Source organism: Anopheles ziemanni, chromosome 2 (assembly GCF_943734765.1).
Source record: "Anopheles ziemanni chromosome 2, idAnoZiCoDA_A2_x.2, whole genome shotgun sequence".
Lineage (NCBI taxonomy): Eukaryota > Metazoa > Arthropoda > Insecta > Diptera > Culicidae > Anopheles > Anopheles ziemanni.
The window spans coordinates 3,720,381-3,746,156 of NC_080705.1; the positions used below are offsets into that span (position 1 = coordinate 3,720,381).

At 47.0% G+C, this 25,776-nt stretch overlaps 7 protein-coding genes across 7 annotated transcripts; 6 read left to right on the top strand and 1 right to left on the bottom strand.

The window, feature by feature from the left end:
* Positions 1–226: 226 nt before the first annotated feature.
* LOC131282426 (ets DNA-binding protein pokkuri) lies at positions 227–5,387 on the top strand. The gene is made up of 4 exons (XM_058311894.1): positions 227–1,586; positions 1,924–2,197; positions 2,281–2,796; positions 2,879–5,387. The coding sequence occupies exons 1-4, from the start codon at positions 293–295 to the stop codon at positions 3,429–3,431; spliced, it is 2,637 nt and encodes an 878-aa protein (XP_058167877.1). The 5' UTR covers positions 227–292; the 3' UTR covers positions 3,432–5,387.
* Positions 5,388–6,673: 1,286 nt separating this feature from the next.
* On the top strand, positions 6,674–7,876 carry LOC131283084 (zinc finger protein 182-like). Its single transcript, XM_058312648.1, has 3 exons — positions 6,674–7,580; positions 7,642–7,725; positions 7,794–7,876. Exons 1-3 carry the CDS (start codon positions 6,674–6,676, stop codon positions 7,874–7,876), a joined length of 1,074 nt encoding a protein of 357 aa, XP_058168631.1.
* Positions 7,877–8,259: 383 nt separating this feature from the next.
* On the top strand, positions 8,260–9,404 carry LOC131282434 (zinc finger protein 239-like). Its single transcript, XM_058311903.1, has one exon. It carries the CDS (start codon positions 8,368–8,370, stop codon positions 9,391–9,393), a length of 1,026 nt encoding a protein of 341 aa, XP_058167886.1. The 5' UTR covers positions 8,260–8,367; the 3' UTR covers positions 9,394–9,404.
* A 59-nt stretch (positions 9,405–9,463) lies between these two features.
* Positions 9,464–25,596, bottom strand: LOC131283086 (zinc finger protein 91-like). Its single transcript, XM_058312650.1, has 2 exons — positions 23,588–25,596; positions 9,464–11,972 (listed from the first exon to the last, which is right to left on the bottom strand). The coding sequence occupies exons 1-2, from the start codon at positions 25,489–25,491 to the stop codon at positions 9,479–9,481; spliced, it is 4,398 nt and encodes a 1,465-aa protein (XP_058168633.1). The 5' UTR covers positions 25,492–25,596; the 3' UTR covers positions 9,464–9,478.
* LOC131282430 (ubiquitin carboxyl-terminal hydrolase 14) lies at positions 12,720–20,427 on the top strand. The gene is made up of 8 exons (XM_058311900.1): positions 12,720–12,837; positions 13,139–13,314; positions 13,389–13,493; positions 13,566–13,957; positions 14,016–14,172; positions 14,258–14,323; positions 19,475–19,769; positions 19,842–20,427. Exons 1-8 carry the CDS (start codon positions 12,822–12,824, stop codon positions 20,162–20,164), a joined length of 1,530 nt encoding a protein of 509 aa, XP_058167883.1. The 5' UTR covers positions 12,720–12,821; the 3' UTR covers positions 20,165–20,427.
* On the top strand, positions 14,856–17,736 carry LOC131282431 (transcriptional repressor protein YY1-like). The gene has a single exon (XM_058311901.1). It carries the CDS (start codon positions 15,925–15,927, stop codon positions 17,377–17,379), a length of 1,455 nt encoding a protein of 484 aa, XP_058167884.1. The 5' UTR covers positions 14,856–15,924; the 3' UTR covers positions 17,380–17,736.
* LOC131282432 (FK506-binding protein 59) lies at positions 21,146–23,409 on the top strand. The gene is made up of 4 exons (XM_058311902.1): positions 21,146–22,115; positions 22,209–22,319; positions 22,386–22,523; positions 23,066–23,409. Exons 1-4 carry the CDS (start codon positions 21,171–21,173, stop codon positions 23,222–23,224), a joined length of 1,353 nt encoding a protein of 450 aa, XP_058167885.1. The 5' UTR covers positions 21,146–21,170; the 3' UTR covers positions 23,225–23,409.
* Positions 25,597–25,776: the final 180 nt, after the last annotated feature.

Sequence of the window (25,776 nt, forward strand, 5' to 3'; positions counted from 1 at the left end):
AGTTATATTAAATACAACTTATACATGCTTGTGAAACCGGGAACTGATCAACAACTCTTCTTCTCTTATCTATTTCAGATTGAAAAACTCAGGATCCGGGAGGAAAATTGAGGAAGATCATTAGAATTACAAGGATCGAGCATTTGCCGCCATAATTCGCGATCAAACGACTCACAGTACGGCTGCTTCCGGTGCTCCAGCAATCAGCACCACCGGAACAGCTACCAGCTCGGATTCGACAAGCTCCAACTCGAAGGCAGCAGCCGCCGCAGCAGCCTTTGCAGCCGCCGCCATGAAGCTCCTACCGATCCCACTCTCCCCACTGAACGCCCCACCGCCCCTTGGGCTGTGGAACTCGGAACTCCTTTGGCGTTACCCGCCGGCACCGCCGAGTCCGCTGGCCGACCTTAAGACGCAGCTCCCGCCACAGCTCAACACCGACCCGCGCATCTGGGGTCGCGATGAGGTGGTCGTGTTCTTGCGCTTCTGCGAGCGTGAGTTCGATCTGCCCAAGTTCGACCTGGACCTGTTCCAGATGAACGGCAAGGCGTTGTGTGTGCTCACGAAGAACGATCTGGCCGAGCGCAGCCCCGGTGCCGGTGATGTCCTGCACAACGTTCTGCAGATGTTGATCCGGGACGCACAGACACTGCACCGCCACCTGCCGAGCAGTCCGGTCACGCCCACCGGTCGCTATCCCCTGTCACCCCACAGTCACCCGCCGACGCCGAACTGGAGCGCGCTGGCTCCGCCGGACAGTCCGTTCTTCCACAGTTCACACCTGCAGCAGTTCATGGCCGCGTCCAACTCGGTCACGCTCAGCCCGGCCCCTTCCATCGACTCGCAGGCCGGCAGTCCGCCCTCGCAGAGCCACGGCGAGCAGAACGTGTTCCAGCAAAGTGCCGCCAAGTCGTCCTCGTCATCGTCATCCTCGGCTTCTTCGTCGTCGACGAACGGTGGTATTGCGGGCGGCAGCACCAACGGAACCGGCGCCAACGGATCGGCCACCAACAATGGTAACAGCAGCAGTAGCATCATCAGCAGCAGCAGCAGCACGAGCAGCAGCGTCAGCAACCAGTCCGATTCGGATGAGGACAATGGCGGTGCGAACGCGAATGCCAACGGTGGAAGCAGTTCCGCCGGCAATGGCAGCGGTAGCAGCTCCCACGGATTCCACCCGCTTCCACTGACCCACCCGGACAGCAAGCTGCCACTGATCGCCACCCATCCCCCGCAGCAAAGTCCCCCGCTGACACCGATCTCGAAGGAAACGCAACACCTTGGCCAGCTACAGCTGCTTGACACCAAGACGCTCCAATACCCTGTCTCTTCGCTCCTGAACGGCGGTAGCTCCGGATCACGCGAGAACTGTCAGTCGGAGCGTGGCTCATCGAGTGCAGCCTCCAACGCAACGGCCGCCGCCGTTGCAGCAGCCGTACTCAGCCTGAAGGGCGCGGCCGCTCTCAACTCTCCGCCGGCCAACGGTGCCGGATCGCCACCCGGGTCCGCCTCGGCCCCCAATACGCCCGGCGCCTTCCTGCCCGTAAAGCGCGAGTTCTTCCCCGACAGTCCCGAACCCAACACAAGTAAGTATCGACGCAACGCGCGCACGCTTTTGAACAGGTGTGGTGGTACTAGGACACTACATACACTACACCAGAGATTCTCAACCTTTCTTTTAAAATTACTGTTTAAAACTTCAGCTCAAAATATTGAAACGAAAATTGTTCGAACTGGTTGAGATTCACTGCATTACACGCTCTTTGCTACGAAAACGTTTCACTACGGAACGTTGGTGCACCGAGCTTACATTAATCTGCCACATGAAAACATGCCAGAAAAACGATACCGGGAATTTACTCACACGCCCTCTTCTTCCACACCCAACCCGTGCCTCCCCCTCCTCCATTATCACACATCCAGTTTCGTCCTCCGGTTCGCTTTCAGACGGCCGCCTGCTGTGGGACTTCTTGCAGCAGCTGCTGAACGATCCGAGCCAGCGGTACAGCAGCTACATTGCGTGGAAGTGCCGCGACACGGGCGTCTTCAAGATCGTTGATCCGGCCGGCCTGGCCAAGCTGTGGGGCAAGCAGAAGAACCACTTGTCGATGAACTACGACAAGATGTCACGGGCCCTGCGGTACTACTACCGCGTCAACATTCTCCGGAAGGTGCAAGGTGAACGCCATTGCTACCAGTGAGTATACTCTTCTTCATTCTGCAGCTTAGTTCCTTGCAAAGACGTGTACTGATCGTGGTCTGTATTCGCATTTTCCTTAGGTTCCTACGCAACCCGACGGAGCTGAAGAGCATCAAGAACATTTCGTTACTGCGCCAAACGATGGCCGCCAGTCAAGCGGCCGCAGCAGCTGCCGCCGCCCAATCGAACGGCCATTCCGGTAGCAATGGTAGCGGGGCGGGCAATGGAAATGGTGCGGGCGGTAGCAACGGTGCGGTGAATCCGCTCATGTCCCTCCTACCGAATGGTGCCAACATTCACCATCTGGCTGCCGCTGCCGCTGCCGCCGCCGCCTCCCAGAACGGCCCACTCTCCCCGTCATCGTCCACGTCGTCCGCGTCGCCATCGTCCCTGCACCATCACCACCATCACCTGCAGCAGCAGCAGCAGCAGCAGCATCATCTCGCAGTACAAAACGGAAACGGATCGTCCGCCGGTCCGCACCATCGCAACATTAAGATGGAAACCGATCTGGACGATCTGAAGCCGACCGATCTCAGTACGAACGATCGAAAGTTTACCTACGGCTCGCCGGTCAACGGCACCGATTGCTACCCGTAAGTGTCCGATGAGTTACGCACTCAGTCTGGGCCAAGCAAAATTAACTTTGAACCATCTCTCTGACCATTGCGCTTGCAGATTGATTAGAAACGCGAATGGATTGACGACGATTCAGCTACTCCGGCAGCAGCAACAGCAGCAGCAGCAGCAACAGTCGGAAGCTGGCTCACCGCCGTCCTCTCCGACCCCGCTATCGATCAACTCCCAGTCCCTGCACACGATCAGCAACAACCTACACCATCTGCACCAGCAGCAGCTGCAGGTGCAGGCGCAGGCTGCAGCCGCCGCAGCCATCGCAGCCGCTGCCGAAGCTCGCCAGCAGCAGCACGACCAGGACCAGCAGGATCACCATCCGCATCACCTTCACCCACACCACCATCACCACCATCACAGTGGGCGAAATGGTAGCCGGAGCAGCAGCACGAGCGGAACCAGCGAGCACGGCGAGCATCACGATCGCGACCGGGATACGCCCTCGCCCGCCAACAGCGACTCATCGCATCCCTCAGCTTTGCAGCAACAGCAGCAGCAGCAGCAGCAGCAGCAACATCACGAGATGCATATCAAAAGCGACGACGACAGCATGATGCCGACGGATCTGAGCAAATCTGAGCCCATGTACTACAAGTAACTCGAACCAGAGAGTCCCCTACACTCGGCACGGCCACAATTGTGAAGCATATGATCTCAAAGGATGATCGGCGAACTCGACCCCGATCCATGCGGCAGATCTGTGCCATCGTGTTTCTTTTGCTTGGCGTGGCGCTACCTTTACCACCGTTTTTTTTCCAAGTGTTGTAGGTGTTAGCTGTGACCGCACCTAGTTTGTGGCTCTTCTCTCGTGCGGCACGTACTGAAACCCATCTCCAAAACACCTCACTCCCCCAAATAAAATGACAGTACTATTAGCTTAGTTAGCTATCGAGATTATACTATTCATTACGGACAGCGATCAGGTCTGTTGGAAAAAAGTGTACATGATTGAGGAAGAGTGGTAGTTTAAATTAAAGAGTAATATTACTTGCGAGAAAGAGCAAAAGAAATAATGGAGAAAACAAAAAAAAACACAAACAAACTACTATGTGCCAATCTGATTCGTTCTACATTTTTATCACTTTCAGAGTTTAAGAAACTAAAGCGCGAGAATTATGCGTTGATATCGAGCCAGCGGTGGGAGGAAAGGAAGATGGACGCAGTTGAGGAAAAGAAGAGCCCTAAAGATGGAGCAAAGAACACACAAACAAGAGATACAAAGGATATTTGAGATACGCAAACAAAAAAAACTGCAGCGGTGAGGAGAATACGGAAAAATCGGCCCAACTCCCACAAAGTCCGCATGGCAGCGTTAGGAATAATTTCTGTGTACTATATGTGTATGTTTGATTGATTGATGCACCCGGTTTTATTTTGTATTTTTCAACTCGATCACACCGATTTGTACAGATAGTTTATTTTCGTTTATTTTTTACCTTGTTAGTAGCAACTTGTTAGATCTAGGCTTCGATGCCCTCTAATGTCTAAGGTTAGAGCACCCACCCCATACTTTTGCGTGCTATACGAGGGAGAAAGGATGTAGTTTTCCTTCCTTTAGTGTTTCTTCCTTATGCTATAAGTAAGTTTAAAGCGATTTGCGAACCACTCAATGAATCCGATAAAATACTAGATATAGCAAACGTGAAGGATTATCACCTGGACCTGATATTTGACAAAGGGAGTTTCTTCCTGGAAGTGGGAAAATTGTACATCAACGCATACCCCGTAACTGATAAGTGACCGCTGCGAAATGTGACGCTAAAAGAGAAAGGAAAAAGTTGCTGATATGAAAGGAGGTTGTGGAAGGAAGGAAAACCCCACGTGGTGGTACTCATCTTAAAGCGACGTAAGGCTTTTCGTTTATTTTTTTTTCTTTCTTAGCAAAAGAGATAAAGAGATAGTAGGATTTGTTTTTCTTCTATTGTTTGACCTTCCCTAGCTTGTGTTTTTTAGTATTAAGTATTCGTAGCTTTAGTGTACCTTTAAAAGAAACCTCTCCAATTGGCTTCCATTAGGCAGGAAAAACACGAGTAAAACCTGTTTGAATTACAACTAAGCAGTTAAGTCACAGCACACTTTAAATCGATTGTGATTGGGATTAGTACCAAGTGCACGGAACAAGCGAATAGGGAGCACACGGATCAGTAGCGCGTGAATTGAATGTGTGATTGGTGTAGGACGGAAGGGTGTTTGTTTTTCTGCAATAGAGATCTACCGATATTAACCAATAACTCGACGGAAACGACTAAGCACTTATCGTGCTAAGGAGAACACGTGGACATGAAAGATCATAGACAATAGAAGAGAGAAAGGACAATCCAGCAAATGCAGATGAGCAGCAGCGAAACCAAGAGACGAACAGGGAACCACTGGGGAACAAAGACTTTGACCGGCGGAGACGGATTATTATTATTTTTTACAGGGTTCTCGGAAAAACTTGTACACTTCCTACCGCGACTATTGACCCGTTATTGGCATCGCTTACTAGTTAGTAGCTAAATTTGATGGCCTCGACCTTTGTGGCCAACGCAAACGAAATCTTCCTTATTATGTTTTGTCTTTAGTTTTTGTATTGTATATTTCCCCACTAGGTTATGGATCACAGTTTTCTTTTTTGTAAATATAAGTAAACAAATATTAGTTAAATGGCTGTCTTCATTTGTTTTTATTTGCTAACTCATGTCAATACAGAAATGGTTGCAATTTTCAACTGCATAAATGAAAATCTATGAAGTTGATGGAACTGCGGCGACAAATCTCCCTGCTGTGAAATGTGATTTCCCGAAATGATTGGCGTGTCCGTTAATTCCCCATCCATTCTTTCCCGACCCACATGCAGAACTGGTACAGTGGAAAATCGACGTGTAGTTTTATTGTTAACATTTCATCGTTTCCACTCCCGCGTGGTATCACAAACACAGTTCAAAGATAATAAATTAAGAAATAAAAATAAATTCGAAATACCAATCGATTACACCGATTAGTGTTCTTAATGAGAGTATGATAGATTAATCAAGAAAGACATCAGTTGAATCAATGAAAATTTCGGTCGCAAGCTCTCGAAAAACACGTTGCATTCGTCACGTTGTCATCCAGTTGACTGTTCTAGTGCTGCAGAGATGTTTTTTACTTATTCTTCCCTTGAATTTGACATGTGCATTGGAAACGTAAACAACTAGCACAGAGGGAAATATTCATCATTTCTCTGCGGAGTTTTCAACTTTCAGTAATTTTCGTACACGAAATGAACGTTTGTCGAGCTTGCACGTTGAATTTGGAAAACGACGTATCGGTATCGCTTTTCAGTCCTCTTGATGATACAATTTTAATGGCTGAAGTACTTAGTAATTGTGCACAAGTACAGGTAAGTAAACGGTTGTTAAATTTAGCAAACATCCTTTTTATTCTCCTATTTTTTTTTGTTAGATAAGCGATGAAGTAGCGCTTTCTACCATGCTGTGCCGTGAATGCGCGAAAACTTTAGAAGGGATCTACAATTTCGCAAAGAAGGTGCAAGAGTCAGATCGGAAATTAAGAACGAGATTGGATCAGGAGATTTCGCTCTCGAAGGAAAGTAAATCGTTTGGAGCTTATATCGAAGAGGAAGTCATCAACGACAATCATGTAACTACTGGCGAATTCGAAGACGAAGCAATTGTAGAAGAAGTTTATTTTTTTAACGCGCCACAAACAATACCCATTTCAAAACCCTCAATGACATGCGTTGTTGACTCGTACGGGGAGGATAGGAAAGACTCTGAAGAATGGTCTGAAAAAGATGCGAGCCTGATACAACAATTAGAAGTTATGGAGAAGTTTGTTTGCTGTGGTTGTTTAAAAATGTTTAAAACTAAATCCGAGCAACGATCTCACAGTGCACAGAACCACGCAAGAACGAAAAATGATACTAAAATACACATTTGTGGCATTTGTTTCAAGCGGTATTTAACGCAGAAGGCTTTGGAAAAGCATGTTAAAATAATGTCGCAAGTAAAGTACATTTATGAATGCTTACAATGCCACAAAAGATACACCGAAATCAGCAAAGCGAAACAACACTCTTTAGAACGTCATCTAAAGGATAGTCAGAAGCATGTCTGGCACGAAACTGAATACGACAGCGAACCAAAGATCTGCTGTGCTCAAGCCTGTGGAATGTCGTTCGAAAATGAAGAGCTACTCCTGTCTCACTCCCATGCTGTGCATCGTATAAATAAAATTGAATTCTCATTTGCAGACAAGCTGAAGAAACCGATCGAATGCCACGTTTGCTTCAAACGGTTCGAGACGGAACTTTCCCTTAGGCGACACCAGCAACGAAGCTACAAACCACTCTTCCACCAGTGTGCGCTTTGTGGCCTAAAATTTCGTGGTGGTGAAGCGCTAGCAATACACGAGCGCTCGCATCGTAACGAAAAGCCGTACAGTTGCGAAACGTGCCAAAAAACGTTTGCCAGCAAAACGGTACTAAAAACCCATCAGCTAACACACTCCGAAGAAAGACCGTTCACTTGTGAAACTTGTGGACATGCTTTTCGCCGGAAATCCAATCTGCAGGTGCATGTCCTTTCGCACACGGATGAACACCCATTTCTATGTGACCTTTGTCCGGCAAAGTTTAAGGCAAAGACACACCTGAACTACCATATGCGGACGCATACGGGTTTAAAACCGTACCGGTGTCGGCATTGTGAGAAATCCTTTGCCGACCACACGAACCGAGAACGCCATGAGATGAGCCATACAGGTAATTGGATGGGAGAAGTGTTCAAATGTAAGTATTTTTCTATGTGACAATCTTATTTTAGGAATAAAGCCGTATAAATGTGGACACTGCGGTAAATCGTTTACTCAAAAACGGATTCTAATCAGACACGAAACTACACATTCTGGTAGGCGTTTAGTCTAGTAAAAAAAAATAGAAAATTTTGCTAACTTTTACATATCGTTTTCCCAGCAGGACGTTCTTTGAAAAAGAAGGCAGCCTTAAAGGCGCGTATCGAAACTAATTCTACGAACAATCATGATGCTAATTGTGAATAAAAAACAGATCGTAGAATGGAGTTTTAACTCAAAAACACCACGTTGCATGCCGTTCAAACGGACTATTTTTGAATCTTGGATGACAACAAATAACTGTCACATGGGTTGTTTACTAACATTCCAGATCAGTTTCGCGCAATATACGGCGCTTCAAACAGCTGAAAAATTGTTTTCTTGTGATCTTCCGGCAGGATGGCGCAAAATTACTGCCGTGTATGCAAACAAGTCCTGCTAGGAAGAGATGAACATCTTTCTCTATTTTCCACCCTGGGCGAACGAACGATCGCGGAGTTATTCACCGAGTTGTGCGGTATAGTGGTAAGTTCGAAACGTAGCTGCCTGCAATCACTGGTTTTCAAAACATAATTCATCATTAGATACAACCTGACGACGGGCTACCTACTAGTGCATGCGAAGAATGTGTAGAGAGCATAGCCATTGCCATCGGCGTGCGAGAAAAATGTATCGAAACGGACAGGCAGTTGAGGGAAATGGTTGCCAGCGTGATGCTTGACCACAAACCTATGGATCCGACAATTGACTTCAGTCCAAAGAAGGAACTACCCGTGCACGACGCAGAGGTTGGCTTCGATGGAATGGATGAATTTTCGCAAAATATGTACGCCCTCGGCGCGAACAGTATGATGATGGAGGAGAGTAGCGAAGGGAGCAACAATCTGCTGAACAACACGGCTCATCCGACAATTGTACAGGAACAGATTCTACCCGAAGGATTTCTGGAGATTCTCAACTCGACGGGTAACCCACCGGGACAAGCGGATGGTCCAAAAAGTTGCTGCGGCTGTGAACTATCGTTTCAGACAGAGAGCGATTTACAAGAACATTCTTTAGCAGCGCACTACAGTGACCGAGTGATTTGCAATGCGAAACCATTTGAGTGTGCCGTATGCTACAAACGGTTCACCGACGAGGCGAGTTTAGTTCTGCACGGCAACACACGTAGCCTCTGCCATCGATGTCGGTTCTGCGAGAAGCGCTTCAACGACCGCAAGCAGCTCCAGTTTCACGAGAAGTATCATCGGAAAAAGTACGTGACCAGGGACGAAACGTGCGAGTGCGACTTTTGCGGACGTTCGTTTCGCTTCCGATCGAGTCTGAAAGCTCACGCCAAACTACATACGGTCGATGCAAACGATCGACTTTACAAATGTAGCCAGTGTGAGCGACGGTTCTTACGGCGGACACACTTACGTTCGCATGAAATTTCGCACTCCAACGAAACCCCTTTCGGTTGCGGACTCTGCACGCTGAAGTTCAAACGAAAGCACAATTTGACGGCACATCTGAAGATTCACGATGGGAGCAATAAAACGTACAAGTGCCGCTACTGCGGGATGTCTTTTATGCATCAATCAACCCGGGCGTATCACGAGGTAAGCAAGCACACTGGCAACTATCCTTTTACGTGCAGCATTTGTGGGCGAAACTTCTTCCGGAAACCGCTCTTTGATAAGCACATGGGACGCCATGCATTTTTGAAAATGAACACTAAGTAAACTTCATCAATTTAGTATATGAATATGTTATGAGCTTTATTGTATTTATTATTTTTATTCGAAATGATGGAATTTTATGCTCGTATTAGACACTCTTTGTTTCCGTCAGAACTGCTAGTTTGCAGGTATGTTTGCTGAGAAATTGTTTTTCATAGAAACCTTTCCCGCACAGCTGGCAGACGAACGATTTTTCGCCCGTGTGCCGTTTCTCGTGCATGATCAGTTGGCGTTTTCGTATAAACGCCGAATTGCAGTGTGAACACTTGTGCGGCCGTTCAAGCGTATGGACGGACATTTCGTGCCTTCTGCGATCGCCAATGTTCGCGTACCGTTTTCCGCACGATTCCGTGCGGCATTTGTACGGTTTATCTCCGGTGTGCGATCGCATGTGTGCTCCCAAAGATTCGGGCGTCTTAAATTTTTTCGGGCACACTCCACACTGGTGGGTCGCCTCACCGTGACGCAACCGTATGTGGCGTTTAAGGTTTTCCAGCCGCGCAAACATTTCCTTGCACGTTTCGCATTCGTACTGACGCGGAACGTGGCACTTCATATGGGAGTAAAGCGTCGAGGTAGAGGTGAACGTTTTGTCACAGACATCGCACGTATACGGTCGTTCGCCGGTGTGCGTTCGTTCGTGTGCCAAGAGGATGGCCCGGGAGCGCATCCTGACGCCACAAATCGAACAGATACACTGCTGGCCAGACCGCAGCGCTTGGTGATGCTTCAGGGCGGTTACGTTTTTAAACAACAGACCACACACGTCACACTCCAAGAATTCACCCTCAATCATTTCCAGCATGCCCTCCGTGTGACGCGCGTTCGCTGTCAATTGGATCGTATGCGTCTCGCGGGCGTGCTGATAAAGGGCTTCCACATCGGTAAAATGCTGCTTGCACTTATCGAAGCAGCAATACCGTAACCTTTCGCTGGCATTAAAATTGTTTTCCAGTGGTTTCAGCGCGATGGGGGGCATTTCACCGCGATGAATCCCGCAGTAAAGGTGGAGCTCTATGCGCCGCTGGCTTCGCGTTTGAAACGAGCACAACTTACAAAAGTACTGCAGCACATTCGTTGCTAGTCTCGTATGGCGCTCCAGGTACAACAGCTTAGTGTACCGTCGGCGACAAATCCCACACGAGAACGATCCCTTCGACTTCAGCTTACCCTTTTCTCCCGCTTCCGCTGCGTGATTCGAAACGAAATGGTCCACCATTTCCTTGTGACTGTCAAAATACGCCCAACAACAGCAGCATCTTTCACCCGGCAGCTGCACCGACTCGTACCGATCGGTAACGTTCTCTCTGAAAAGCTTAAAAAACATGGCATGCTCCGCCGTGTGCAACATGTGTGATTTCATGCGCGACTCCGAGGGCATCAATCGATTGCAAAGTCGGCACATGTAGAACTGTTGCTGCTCTCGGATTCGTTTATGTGCCACGTACAGGACAGAGTACTTGAAGTGCATTCCGCAGTATTCGCATACGTACTTCGGTGCATCAGCACTCTCCACTGGTTGTCGTACCCTCGCCAGGTGTTTCTCCAGCTTATCCGTCGTTTTGAAAAACTCTGTACAACAGCAGCAACGACGGTGCACCAGTTCTACGATTGAGTAACACTCTTCTTGCACTGCTATGCGCATAGTGTCGTCTGGAATGTTGCACATGATTCTTTCTAGCCTCATTTTAGCTGCATTCTCAGTGGAACTTTGCTGTTGTCCATCCTCTTCGAATTGTGATGTTTCTTCCCAATTTCCAACATGATGTTCCTCTTCAAGCCCAACGTTATCCAGCTCATCTTCTGCCATCTCCGATTCTTCTTCAATCCTTATTTCAATGTCATATTCTTCATCCAGTGTTACATTCCCATCACCAACCGATTCGCTTCTTGAATTATCACTGTTCCCTTGATCGTCTTGAGAATCGCTTTGTATTTGAATCTTAATTTCTTCCAATGTGCAAGCTGGATTATCACTCATTTCCGTTTCGTCTTCCTCTTCTCGGATTTCGTGCAAGTCACTATCACGCAACAGTATGTTACTTTCTTCAGATAGGGAGTTCCATTCGTGCTGCTCTAGATGCTCGTGAATGCTATTCCGCTCCGGTAGCAGGGCTTTACAGGAAATACATTGGAACATCATTGTTGTCCTTTTTCTTGCTGCTTTCGTGAGATGGATTTGCAACCTTTTTCGACTGTGAAATTTTTCATAACAAGACACGCACTGTAGGGGATGAAATTTGGACCGCTTAGAGCCTCGGTGTGACCTCACCGAATGTACCTTTAGTTCGTGCTCTGAACCGAAGCTCAAGGTGCATCCACAGCACGGAAAACATTCCGCCTCTACCGACTGATAATGGACGTTTTCCTGCCAAACATGCTGTTCCGACGCAACGTTGTGTTCCACGGATATAATTTCTTCGTCAGTTTGTTGACATTTAAATGACTCCCCGTGTTCTTCAGACGCGTCTAAAATTTCAACGATGGTGCTCTTCTCGTGTGGTTTTACTTCATCAGGTGAATTGGCTGCGAGTGTAGTTTCTTCTTCAAGTTTTTCTATGTACAATTCCTCACTCGAAGTACTGAAATACAAAATTAATCCATTAATAAACATTCGTTGAACAGATTACACACGGCATACGTACGACAATTCCGCACGCAGGCAAAGATCCGCCTCGATGCACTGCTGCCGTAATTGATAAGCTATTTTCAACCGTTCTAAACAAATGAGGCAAATGTTTTGTGGCAAACGGCGGTCGCTGGTCACTGCAATCCCGGTGATGGCTACAATCATGTCCGCTATCGTCACTTGTTCCTGCACCAATAGCACGGAAATCAAGTCATCGTTGTCAGGCCCCAAACATATCCGACACTGTTTCACTAACATGGCTGTGCGCTGCTTTCTCTCACCGTTTAGTGATTGAAGCTTATAGTTTTAGTAAAGAATCTTTAGATTTACATTTACACACTGTACCAGAACGTGTTTGTTGCTTTTGTTATTTGCATTTATTGTTTACATCTAAATGACATTCTTGTTTGCTATAAAGGTTACTACAATGAGCTACTCTAAACAACAGTACCGAAATGGCCATGTTATTATTTTATTAGCTATTCTTGCGCTCCATGAGACAGCCGTATTATTAGTATAATTATTACACTATTTTTTCCAATAACAAATAGGGATTGGAGACATCTTTATAATATATTATATCTTGCTTATGGATATGCTGAATCGACCACCATGGATGAACTTACCTTGATCAACTAAGCAAAAAAATAAAAGAAATTTTTGACAACTGTGTGTCAGCGAAAATCATAAATTTGTATTTGTAGTTGTCGTCGAGTCACAGCAGATTTGTTTGCAAATTTCTATCAATTGAAGACAATCTTCGGCTTTTTCGGACGATTTAAAAGGATACCAAGTTTTTAGAATGCCTTCGTTTACTGGTGAGTTGTTAATGTGCAGTAGTTAATTGATAAAAGTGGCTTATTTCGCGCATTTCATGTACGGTGACGGTTCAAGCAATTGAGGTTAGGGAGAATGTAAACTTGCATTCGCAGTGAGATTCATCAAAATCAAACAGTTTTATGCAAAATATCAGAAAGTTAATCAGTATTTCTAGCAGATAGTTCTAAGCCTTTCGTTCGTCTGTCCAGCGTTCCATTAACACACTTTCCGGATACCGCGAGTATAGAAAAACAGCAATGATTAAGCATGTTTTGATCCGTCTTTGTCTTTGTTTTGCAGTGAACGTTAAATGGGGAAAGGAAAATTTCAAAAACATTGAGGTCAACACTGACGAAGAACCTTTGCTGTTCAAAGCCCAACTTTTTGCCCTGACCGGCGTCCAACCGGAGCGACAGAAAGTGCTGTGTAAAGGAATCAGCCTGAAGGATGAGGAATGGAACATGCCGATCAAGAACGTATGCAATCTAGACCATGTACATTGGTCCGTTCGGTTGCACGGTTTGGTAATTGTTTTCTGTATGTTTTCTAGGGGGCTACTCTCTTGCTGCTCGGTACGAAAGAAGAAGTTCCCCAAGAGCCGGTAGAAAAGCCAAAATTTATCGAAGACATGAACGAGAGCGAGCTAGCGACAGCTGTGAGTATAGAGCCATGCCAATTGCACGGTGTTGTGACTCCCTAATGGATCACTACTATTGTATTTCCTCAGCTCGAACTTCCGGCTGGTTTAGTAAACTTGGGTAATACGTGTTACATGAATGCTACGCTCCAGTGTTTACGATCGGTTCGTGAGCTGCGTGCAGCGCTGAAGGAGTATCGAGAGGACTCCAGCAGTGCGTCTGGATTGGCGGGTCTTGCCTCCCCTCAGGCTATTACGATGTCCATGAAGAATCTCTTTGAGGACATGGAGCGAAGTGATACGATTACGCCGGTTCTCTTTTTACAACGGTTGCACATTGCGTTCCCCAACTTTGCCCAAACAGGTGAGAGTGGTTCCTATCGCCAACAGGATGCCAACGAATGCTGGTCGGAGCTGCTGAAAATGTTGCAGCAGAAATTACCGGCTCAAAAACGATCGGCTGAGCTCACTGCAAAACACAGGTAAATGGGTGTCTGTGGGTCGTATTGTTTGAGTTGTTCATATCATGCGTAATTTCAGTTCCTTCATCGATCAATGGTTCGGGGGAACGTTCGATGTTGATATGAAATGCACCGAGGCCGATGATGAACCAGTTAGCAAATCGAAGGAAAATTTTCTCCAATTGAGCTGTTTCATCTCAACTGAAGTGAAATATATGCACTCCGGATTGCGTTTGGTAAGCAACTAAAAGTTTCCCTTGCTATTGAACAGTCAACATCATTAACCTTTTGTCGTCTACTTTTTTCTTTTTTTCATAATAGAGACTCAAGGAACAATTGACGAAGATGTCCCCATCGCTCGGCCGTGATGCTGTGTATTCCAAGACGGTAAGTACAGTTTAATAATGTCTATTTTAAATTTGTACAATCATGCTTGTTCTGCATAAACGCTCGATTCGCTTGTTGGAATTCGGTATCAATCGGCGATTCGAGGCGGTTATAAGTAGAAATTAAAATCTAATTTACTTATGTTCAATACACAACTAGTATGAATAAGTTATTTAAATAGTTTTGAACGTATATTCAAGCTCAATCTGATTGAAAACACTGATTTCCCAGCATTCGTTGGTAAATCACGCGCTATACATGCATTACCGGTTCGTTGACCGCTATCCTAGCATCCCCCATGTCCGATTACCGTTTCACACGTAAATACGGACAGCTCGCTCGAGACTCGTAAAGTCATTTTTGCGAGTCACAAATCGAACTTTTGTGAGGCTCACAAAACAGCAAGCAACTTTCTGCTTTTTTTTTTCTTTTTTTGTGCTGAGTAAATTTATTCTATATGACTCGACCTGGTTCCAGGACTGACGTTGAACGGTTCGGTGGCAGCCATCTTTATTTTGAGAACATACGATTTTTGTGATCATATCGTGTACACATTATCAAGATACATCGAAAGTTAACCAAATGAGCGCAAAAAGCAAAGTCACAGCTAGAGGCACTGTAAACTCTGGCCATGGCTGGGTATTTTAGCCGAAAAACCTGATCTGATAATACCCGATGCGGAACGGATCGAAAAGAGAGTCATCGGTGGTAGTGTGCGCTGCTTGATGCGCTTGGTGTGTGTTGCTTAGAGTGGTGCTACTCGCAATTTACGATAGCAATGTAATGAAAGGGAAGCGCCAAAGACCAAACGAAGTGCATCTATGTTTCGTCAGTATGATGCGACGCAGTTAAAGTTCTCGACGATCCGTGCAGTGAATAGCGCCGCAGCAAAACATCCCGCTGTACGCCGCTTCTTTTCCGATGCGTTGAAAGCATCCTCGTGCTTTCCGGCTAGTTTACTCAAAAGAAAGGGAAGCTAGTTGTCTCTGCGTCAAATCAGACAGGCTGCGTAAAGTAAGCAGCACCGAAAGTGGTTAAAACATTATCGTCCTAATAAGCAGTGTGCAATGCAACACCGTCCCCTTGGTGGAATAAAAACAATACAATTGTTCCAACACAATAAGACAGGCCAGTGAAAATAACAGTCGTTGGTCGGAGAAAAGGATATTCACATTTCGGAAGGACCCAAAGATAAGAGGTTAGCCGCGTACAGAGATTCAGCATAACACGCACGTAGTACGCACACACACACACACATAGGGAGAAGCTCGCCGCATCCTCCGTCCTCGGGCCAGAGGCTCACAAAGGAAAACTAGCAGCTGTCGCTTCGATGAAAAGGATTCGCGGAGCGTTGTTGGTCGTTGTTTAAAGCTTTCCCTTTCTATGATAGTAGTGGTGCGATGCATGCAGCAAAACCGGTAAAGTTGTGGTAGTTTGTGCGCCGAGCAAGGATTCTGACTTTTTAAAGCGACATCGTCGAATGAGCCGGGAGAAATAGAAAACAATTGTGTTTGGGACGAGACGTAACCGGGTTTCGACACGGTTTGTGAAGCTGGATTGCTGAGTTAACAAACAAACAGTGAGAAAAACAAGGGTCGCTGATGATGTCCTCGCATCACCACCACCATCACCACGACAATATCATGTCGGAGGTCGAGGTACCGGATGCGAACATCGTGGAGGTGGTAGACGGTGGCAACGGCTTCGGTGCCGGCATCGACTATGACCAGTACGAAGTTGGTGTAGAAGACGGAAACTATGAGGAGGTGACTTGTGAAACGGAAGACTCTCAGGACCCGATGATGCAGCACCATCAGCTGCATCACCTGGAGCACCAACTGCACCATCCGGACGACGACGAAGTGATGCTGCACCACGAGCCGGACATTGGGCAGGCGGTGCACGAAGAGGTGCTGGATTCGTCCGGTGACGCACTGTGCGTCTACAGCGACATGAACCTTGAGAACGAAATCTACATCGAGTCGACGACGACACCGGGGCCTTCGAGGAAACGAAAATCGCTCAAACAGCCACGCAGTGGCGGCACCGGAATGAACCGCATCCGAGCAAACGAGAACCATCACCATGGCAACCATCACCACCACGGGCTGACGGCGGTGGAGCAGCTGGACGTGAACCACAAGCGGCGCCGCTGGGAACAGAAGCAAGTACAAATCAAAACGATGGAGGGCGAGTTCAGCGTCACGATGTGGGCCTCCGGGACGGACGACGACGACGGTTCCAACCCGGAGCCGGATCCGGACTTCACGGAGTACATGTCGGGGAAGAAAATCATACAAGACTGCGACAGCATACCCGGCATCGATCTGTCCGATCCGAAGCAGCTCAGCGAATTCACGCGGCCAACGCACAAGAAGGGTGGAGGCGGTGGCAAAGGATCATCGTCGAGCGGCGGAGGAGTAGTGTCCGGCAGCATGCTCTCTCCTCAGGGTGGCGGTGTTGGGGGTTTGTCGGGTGGCGACGGTGGAAGCAGCGGCGGAAAGTCCTCGGACGTTTCGGATCGCAACATTGCCTGCCCGCAGAAAGGCTGCACCAAAATGTTCCGTGACAATTCGGCCATGCGCAAACACCTGCACACCCATGGGCCGCGCGTCCACGTGTGCGCCGAGTGTGGCAAGTCGTTCGTCGAGAGCTCGAAACTGAAGCGCCACCAGCTGGTGCACACGGGCGAGAAACCATTCCAGTGTACGTTCGAGGGCTGCGGTAAGCGGTTTTCGCTGGATTTCAACCTCCGGACGCACGTCCGAATACACACCGGCGACCGGCCGTACGTCTGCCCGTTCGATGGCTGCAACAAAAAGTTCGCGCAATCCACCAACCTCAAATCTCACATTCTAACTCACGCCAAGGCGAAGCGAAACAACAGCAGTAGTGGCGGCAGTGGCGGCAGCAGTAGTCGCAACCAAAACATGATGCCGACGTCCTCCCCGCAGCACCATTCGTCGCCCGGCGGGCTGCTCACGCCGCAGTACGTCAAGATGGAATCGGTGGAGATCGATAACGATGGATCACAGTTTATCATCTACACGGATTAAGCGAAAAGCGAAACTCCCCTCAAATGCTGCAATGTTGAGGATCAACTTGGGAAGAACATTCAGGAGGCCAAACAAGGAGAAGAAACAATTTAGACAGAGGTTGATGATTGTTTGGGTTAAATTTTGCCATTGGGGATTGCATGTGGGTGGAAAGGGATGGAGGAAAATGCAATTGAAGAGAAACACATTAGCGCTAGTGTAGAAAAGGTTGGAGAAACATGAAGGCAAAACAAAATCTGTTAAGGATAATGATAATGATAGCTTTTCGTACACCAAAACAGAGACAAATCTGTTTGTTCAATGCGCGCGATCAGTAGGAATCGTTTAACTCTATTAAGACCGCGCCCCCCACCTTCGGGAAGCGTCTGGTAGCGACTGTAAATATCCGGTTTTTGCGTGTATCCTCTTTTCAACAAAATATATTTAAGGATAGGACTTCTCGGTTTTCGAATGGAATTTTAAGTTCAATTTGATTTGAACAACACAGTCATCCATTCTCAAGGTATCGAACCGCCGTGTGCAGAGAAAGAGCAGAGTTCAGTTTTCGTAGCCTGTAAGAAAGCTTGTAGTAATCCCGAATATATTGTACATATAATCTGTCCCACAAAACAAAAGCCATCAGTTGTCAATACCTCCTTCAGGTAGTACTGCATCAGGAAACATGTGCAGACACGCGAAGCGATCTCTTAACTACTGGAGAAACTTAAACAAAACACACACACTGGTGTCTTCCGGGGCGCGCAGTTGGAGCAACAAGCACGTTTTGAAGTGTACAGATTCCTCAATCATCCCCTGGAAGACTTGCGAGCAGCAGTGGGGGAAAGGGGTGAGCAAAGGGTGTAAATAGGGCAAGATGTTTTTCTTTTGGAAAAATTTTCAGTTAGATCGACCAACACCCCGGCCCAGGCTATCCGCGTTTAGCTGAAAAGCACGCCTCGGTTAGAAGTTGGAAAAATTTACTTTTCGATATTATTTTTTTATTTTCTTTTAAAATTACTTTTCGTATTTTTTATGCCCCCCTACATTTACTAACAATTTTAGATGTCCAGAGAGGGAACTTCATTGTGAACATATTACAACAGTAATCGATCGTTCACAAAGGGAACGGGTGGGAGGAGGGAGAGAGAGAGGTTTGGAGAAGGGAAGAGAAATACATGTGTGATTGAATTAGGTGCATCAAGAGGAGAAATGTGTGGAAAGTCAGGCACTTTTCGGAAATAAAAGCGTGCGTGAATGAATAATCGATGTTTCCTAGTTGTTTGCTTCATTTTGAAACATTTTTCTTACATTTTCAACCAAAAGGCAAGCAAACACTCAAAACGATGTCTATATGTGGTCCACGTACGGAACCTTCTGCATTATTTCTATCGTAGCCAGACAAACGTTAGTCCGTAACCCTTCACCGTTTTTTTATTATAAGAACTTCTCTAGTGTACATTGTGAGCATACAACAGCATGAATGAATCACTGATGATGGCAAGCATACTATTTAGGAGTGGCCAGGAGTAGCTCGTGATATAAAATTTAGAATGAATGAATGTGATCATTAACGTGGGACACACAGGCAAAGCAAACAAAAAAAAAAACTGGCAGGGTAAGGAACGATATGATGCCCCATTATGCACATTTTGTGAGAAAACTGATGAAAGCATTGCAATTTACGTGTAACAATAAATACTATCAGGTAAACGCCACCTCATCGTAAGTGTCGCGAGGATCGCTTGAATTGGTTCCGGGGGAGCGATTGGGAAAGAAACGAGATTTTCCTTATTTCCAAGCGGGGGGACACTCGTCGGCCGGCTGGCTACACGTGTTTTGTGTTTGTACTATATGTGTCTGGTTGTATTTAAATTAGGGATATTCGAAGAAGGCGGGCGGCATCCTGAAGCTAATCCTGTTAGTGGGGCACGCAATTTCCAAACGACGCTGGAATAATGAGAGATTTTTTGAAGAAAACGAACAAAATATATCCTGATTGATCGTAAGAAACGTACGGAAAGCTGTCTTTTATTGCTTACTAAAAAGTGGGTCTACGTCACATGTTCACGTTTCTGTTTTATAAAGCTAATCTAAAAGCAAATTATTTTTCTTTCAGTCTTTAATTAGTCGTTTGCCAGCTTACCTGACCGTGCAGTTCGTACGCTTCCAATACAAGGGCAAGGAAGGAATCAATGCGAAGGTGCTGAAGGATATTAAATTCCCCATCGATTTCGATGCGTTCGAGCTGTGCACTCCGGAGCTGCAGGAAAAGCTGACCCCGATGCGGACCAAGTTTAACGATGTCCAAAATGCGGAAGTGGAGCGCACGCTGAAGGGCAAGAACAAATCGAAGGCCGAGCTGGAAAAGGAGAAACCGAAGACTGTCGCACAACCTTACTGCTTTGAAGACGGTAAGTAACGGTTATGGATTTTTACGGTCTTGTTTGAAGGTCTTCTAACGCGCATTTGGTTTTGTTTCGTAGATCTGGGAAGCAATAACAGCGGATACTACACGCTGCAAGCGGTTCTGACGCACCAGGGACGTTCCAGCTCGTCGGGGCACTACGTCAGTTGGGTTCGCCAGAAGGACGATCAGTGGATCAAGTTCGATGACGATCACGTGTCACCGGTGGACACGGAATCAATACTCAAACTGTCCGGCGGAGGCGATTGGCACTGCGCATACGTACTTGTGTATGGGCCAAAAATACTGGAAATTCCAGTTGAAACGGAATCCCAAGCCGGAGGAGAGGAGCAGAAAACGGACGACCAAGCCACGTCGTCGGAAAAGATGTCAACCGATTAATTTATGTTACGCCGGCCTGGTAATCGTTTCGTTTTTCTATTTGTTTACGGTTGATTTTTCCTCAGCGCATGGTGGTTTAATTTATAAGCATGATTATCAGAATTACCCACCCGCCCATCGTACAGCTTTCCCAGCGAATCATTTCTTCTCGTCGAATGCAAAACGGTTGCATTTTTTACTGCAACAGTTTCGAATGAACCGTAACCGGCTGATTGAATGAATAATAAACTGAAAACTGATACTACAATGTTTCTTAACATTTATGTACCTCGCTGACAATGGTTTAAAAATCCATGCTAAACTACAAAAGTCGAAAATCTACGAAAATGGTAATAACATGTGGTGTAATTCAAAATTCAGTATTCCAGAATATTCGAGCATTTTTACGAACGCCATCAGAATGTGTCAACTGCTAGCTAGAGATGGGAACTATACCGAACCATCCTGGAACTGGATCTTTCTGTTGAATCTTGAACCCGGCATCTTATCAATTCATCACAATTTATGGAATTTACTTTCGCCAAGGGCTCCTAAATAGCTAAAGGTACACTTTGCTATATATTTCTTCAAATCTTTGTGCGGTGTAGAATAGTTGCTATTCGGCTTTACCGGTTGTGTAGGTCCTTTCCTTCCACCGAAACAGGCTCGAACCTGTTGTGGGTGCACAATGAACCGCCCCTCTCCATCTGTCAGAATCTTGTGGTTGTACAAAACGCACTGTGCGGCATATCTCGTGCTCTGGAGAAGAGTCTCAAAAAATTGGTATTTAAGTAAATTGCCATAGCGACGAACGGTTAGAATCAACTTGTTTGACGCGCAACGGAAGGAAAAATACGTTTCCATTCAATCGAGCTCGGAGTTAGAGTTTGATCGGTAAATTTTCCATAGAATACTAGACAGCCGGAATTCTCATCCGTCGTAATCCGGGTCAGCAGTTGCGTGTACGATCTTTTTTCTTCTTTACTTTCGCCGAGCTAGCAGGCATATTTGCAAATTCATCGACAGAATGGAGGAATACATCGACCTGTCGGGTGATGGAGGTGTACAGAAGCGCATCCTGCAGGAGGGTACCGGCGACGAGAAGCCATCGAAAGGATGCTCCGTTTCGCTGCACTACACCGGCACACTGGACGCGGATGGGAAAAAGTTCGACTCGAGCCGGGACCGTAACGAGCCGTTCCAGTTCACACTTGGCCAGGGTTCGGTGATCAAAGCGTTCGATATGGGCGTCGCATCGATGAAGCTGGGCGAAAAGTGCATCCTCAAGTGTGCCCCACAGTACGCGTACGGAAGCTCCGGTAGCCCGCCCAACATTCCGCCGAACGCGACGCTCAATTTTGAGCTGGAAATACTCGGATGGAAGGGAGAGGATCTCAGTCCCAAGTCGGATGCCGGGATTCAGCGGTTTATACTGAAGTCGGGCACGGGCAAGCGGCGACCGAATGCGGGCGGTATGGTCAAGATCCATCTCGTCGGACGTCACGAGGGTCGCGTGTTCGAAGAGCGCGATGTCGAGTTTTCCCTCGACGAGGGAAAGGAGGTTGGCGTGGTGTCCGGCATTGAGCTGGCGCTGGAAAAGTTCCACAAGGAAGAAACGAGCCGCTTGATCCTGAAGCCACAGTACGCGTTCGGAGCCGAGGGTAATGCGGCACTGGGCGTACCGGCGAACGCAACCGTCGAGTATACGGTCACATTGCAGGACTTCGAGTGTCTCGTCGAGCGTTCGATGATGTCGCAGGAGGAAATGTTGGCCCAAGCGAAGCTGCTGCGCGAAAAGGGAACCAAGTACCTGAAGGAGGAGAAGGCCGAACTGGCCCTTAAATTGTACGAACGTGCGCTGACCTACCTGTTCGATCAGTCGGCGGAAGCGGAAGCTATGAAGCTAGCCATTTACCTCAACAAAATTCTGTGCCTCCAGAAGATGAAGGACCACGATGAAGCGAAGGTCGCGGTAAGTGTCGATAAGAGCGCCGGCGACGGAAGGCGACTTATCATCCAGACTGTTATATTTATATCTTGCGGTTTTGTGGCTTCCTCTTCCCAGTGTGTTGAAGCGCTCAATCTGGACAGCAAAAATGTGAAAGCCCTCTACAGGCGAGGCATGTCGAATTTAGCGCTGGGCGATTTAGATCGAGCTCTACAGGATTTCACGGCTGTAAGTGGCACCAGCAAACGAGACGCGTATCGATCGTTTTATTTTTCCTACTACTTTCTCCCGCAGGTTCTGGACATTGAGCCAGAAAATAAGGCTGCACTGAACCAGGTGACCATCTGCAAGCATAAGATCAAAGAGTACAACGATCAGCAGAAGAAGGTGTTTGCGAATATGTTCACTAAATTCGCACAAAGTGACTCTAAGGTAAGCCCTTTGCCCCCTACCATGTAAAAACGATCGACCATTTGCTCCATTCCATCTTCACGATCCTGATTGCTTATCGTTGTCCGTCGTTCGGTTTGTTGGCAGTTACAATTGTAGTAAAATCGATTTTTTATGATTTGTTCCTCCCTTTTCCCCGAATCTCATTTACACGGTTTCCTGCGGCTCTTAAAACGATCCGTCATAAAAAAAAATACCTTCTGTGCGTTTTGTAGTAAACACAAACACGTATCATTCACTACCATTCGTTTAAAGTACACGCAAAGAATCAGATCGCATAAAAGGACTCAAAAGTCTTAACAAACCTATCGAAAGCAACGTGTATCCCTTCTTGAATCAAAAGTCAAACAAACAAAAATTCACCATTAAACTGTTTTAACGTGTGTACAAAACGAACGAAAACATGTAAACTGCAAAAAGCACATTTTATGCAACGGAAATCTTACATCCCTCTAAATATGATCCGCATCCAAACATGCGCTCACACACGAACACCGACGGATCCCGCGAACCGGAAACCCTAGAAAGCGCAGGAAGAGCAAAGCCGACAGCCGGACGTGATGAAGCAGAAGTTTGGCGAATGGGGCGACGACGAGCGCGAACACGAGCCGACACGCTTCGAGCAGGAAAACCCGGACGTGATCATGTTGAACGACCTGCACAAGCAGTTCCGCAACATGTAAAATCTCGAAATGCAGTACGGGTCCGTTATCCAGACTAGCAGCGGACACTACAACAACAGCGTGTGCATTTATTTAGTGCGATGTGGTATGATATGGTACTACGGTTTGTCTTAGGGAACGCGCAAGTGAACATCCGTTTCGTTTCAACGTTTCCTATTTTTTATACATTCTTAAGAAGCTTACTGGGAGAATTAAAGGAAAGCAAATTTTGCTACACTAGAGATAGAAGAGCGGATCGATCGTATGAAAAGATAAAACATCAGAACGCTGACTTAGTACTAATAAATAAACATAAAAATGAAAACGCCTTTATATTTGTATTAAACCACTTTTTACTTCTAAGGTCCCTCTGTTAAGGCTTATTCTGCGTTTAGGAAATCGTCGTTTGTTGTTCCAACTTCCTGCACACTTTCTTCAACATTATGATCCGGATGTTTCTGGATGTGCAGCTGGAGCTCTCTTCGGCGCACGTACGCTATCCCGCATGCCTGACATTTGTGTGGCTTTTCCCCGGTATGGGCCGACATCTCGTGGCGGCGCCGGTCGGTTGTGTGGGAAAAGGTCCTGCCACACTGGTGCCGACACTCGAAGGGACGCTCTCCGGTGTGCTTCCGCATGTGCTGATCGTACCGTTGCTTGCTGGGCATCTTATGTTCGCAGTACTTGCACTCGTACGGCAATTCGGTTGCATGGACCGAGTTTTGGTGCTTCTTCAGCTGGTGCCCGAAGTGGAACCGCGAGCCGCACTGGTCACAGCCATATCTCCGCACTTCCTGGTGCGTCACGAGATGGAGTTTGATTAGCGACTTTTTCTTGAACCGTTTCCCGCAGTGTTCACACTCGAACTGGGGGCTCATGTCGGTGTGCTCCACCTGTTCGTGCTCCCACAGGACACTCTGATTCGGGAAACCCTTTCCACAGTAGCTGCAAATGTTGACCTTTCGCATCTGCCAGCTGTAACGGTGCCGCTGAAGGTTTTGCTCCTTCGAAAAGCTCAGCTGGCATACATCGCACACGTGCTGGTTGGAGGTACGCTCGCTGGCGTGTATCCGTCTACGGACGGCGTGCATTTCTTCCACGTGGCTCTGAAGCTGCTTTTCGTCGTCGAATGTTGCGCCGCAGCGAACGAAGCAACACCCGAAACCGGAGAATTTGCTGGCGTCGTAGGACTTTTGACGAAGAATGGCCGCAAGCTGCTCGTCGTGACGTTTCTCCAGTATATTACCGGTTCCATTTGAACGATGCTTCAACGAGGTTAGAATATGGCGCGCGAGCAGATGGATCCGTACGTACGAAACGTTGCAAAGTTTGCAATGGAAGATTTTCTTGAAACTACTATTGGTAGCATTGTGATGCTTTAAGTTTCTCTTCGAATGAAATGTCTCACCGCAAGCAAGACAACTCCTATCGCTAGAAATATTCCCGTGTTCGTGCGATGCTAGGGCATGGGCGAGCATTTCATCGTAGTTTGCGAAAAACTTGCCACAGCTGCAACACCGCTCCGCCTCGGTATGCAGGATTCGATAGTCGTCGTAATCTTCTACGTGCGTTACGTATTGATCCTCAAGCAATAGCGCTTTCTCGGAGATTTCGTCACTTTTTAAAGTATCTTCAGCATACAGTACTTCGTCCAATAAGCTCTCGTGTTGCTGATCCGCGGGAGACCTGCGCTCTTGGATCAGTACCGTTTCATCATTTTCTTCAAACGAATACTGCATCATGTGCCTCATCAAGCGCTGTTTTGTACTAAAGGCTAATGTACAGCATTTACAGACGAAAATTTCTCTTGACTGGTTTTGCTTGTGTAAATCTAGTGTTTCTGCGGAATCGAAGGCTGACCTACAAATCGAACAAACATATGTACGATCGGCTGATAATCCATACTGAGAGGAATGAAAATCGTTGGCATGTTGGGCCAGTTCCCTCATCGTTTCGGCAACGAAGCTACAACCGCAACATCTGTGACCGTTTAGCTCAAAGTACTCGAAGTTTTCGAACTGCATGTGTGTGGAAATGTACTTTGGAGCTGGTTGGACGAAAGGCCTACCATCTTCTTCTTCCGGAACGTCTTGATTCAATCCACCTGGTTCAGTCGATACTTCTTGTTCATCAAAGCAATCGATTTGTTCTAGAATCTCCTCGGCGTTACTGTTTTCGCAATCCATAACATCTCCCACCTTCACGTATGCGGTTTGATCTGTCGTGTCTTCGAAAGCATCTTGTGATTCCTGGCTATCGGAACAAGCCTTTTCGAGTCGGGCGAACATACTTTTAAGTACGTGCCTTATCAAATCTTGAAACTCTAAACCTTCTACCAGCCGCCGGTAGCAAACGTTTATGCAGACAACTTCATCTGCCCCTAAAATCTGCGCATTAACCTGTGGGCAAAGAAATGATTGTGTGAGTTTTGTAAAAGACTTTTAAATTCACTTATTTGAGCACTTTTACCTCAATGTTCGCAAAATCAAGCACAGCATCAGCTACCGTACGATGAGGATTGTTGTTAAATTTTGCGTTCAGATTTATCACATTCGAAACCGAACATGATTGAT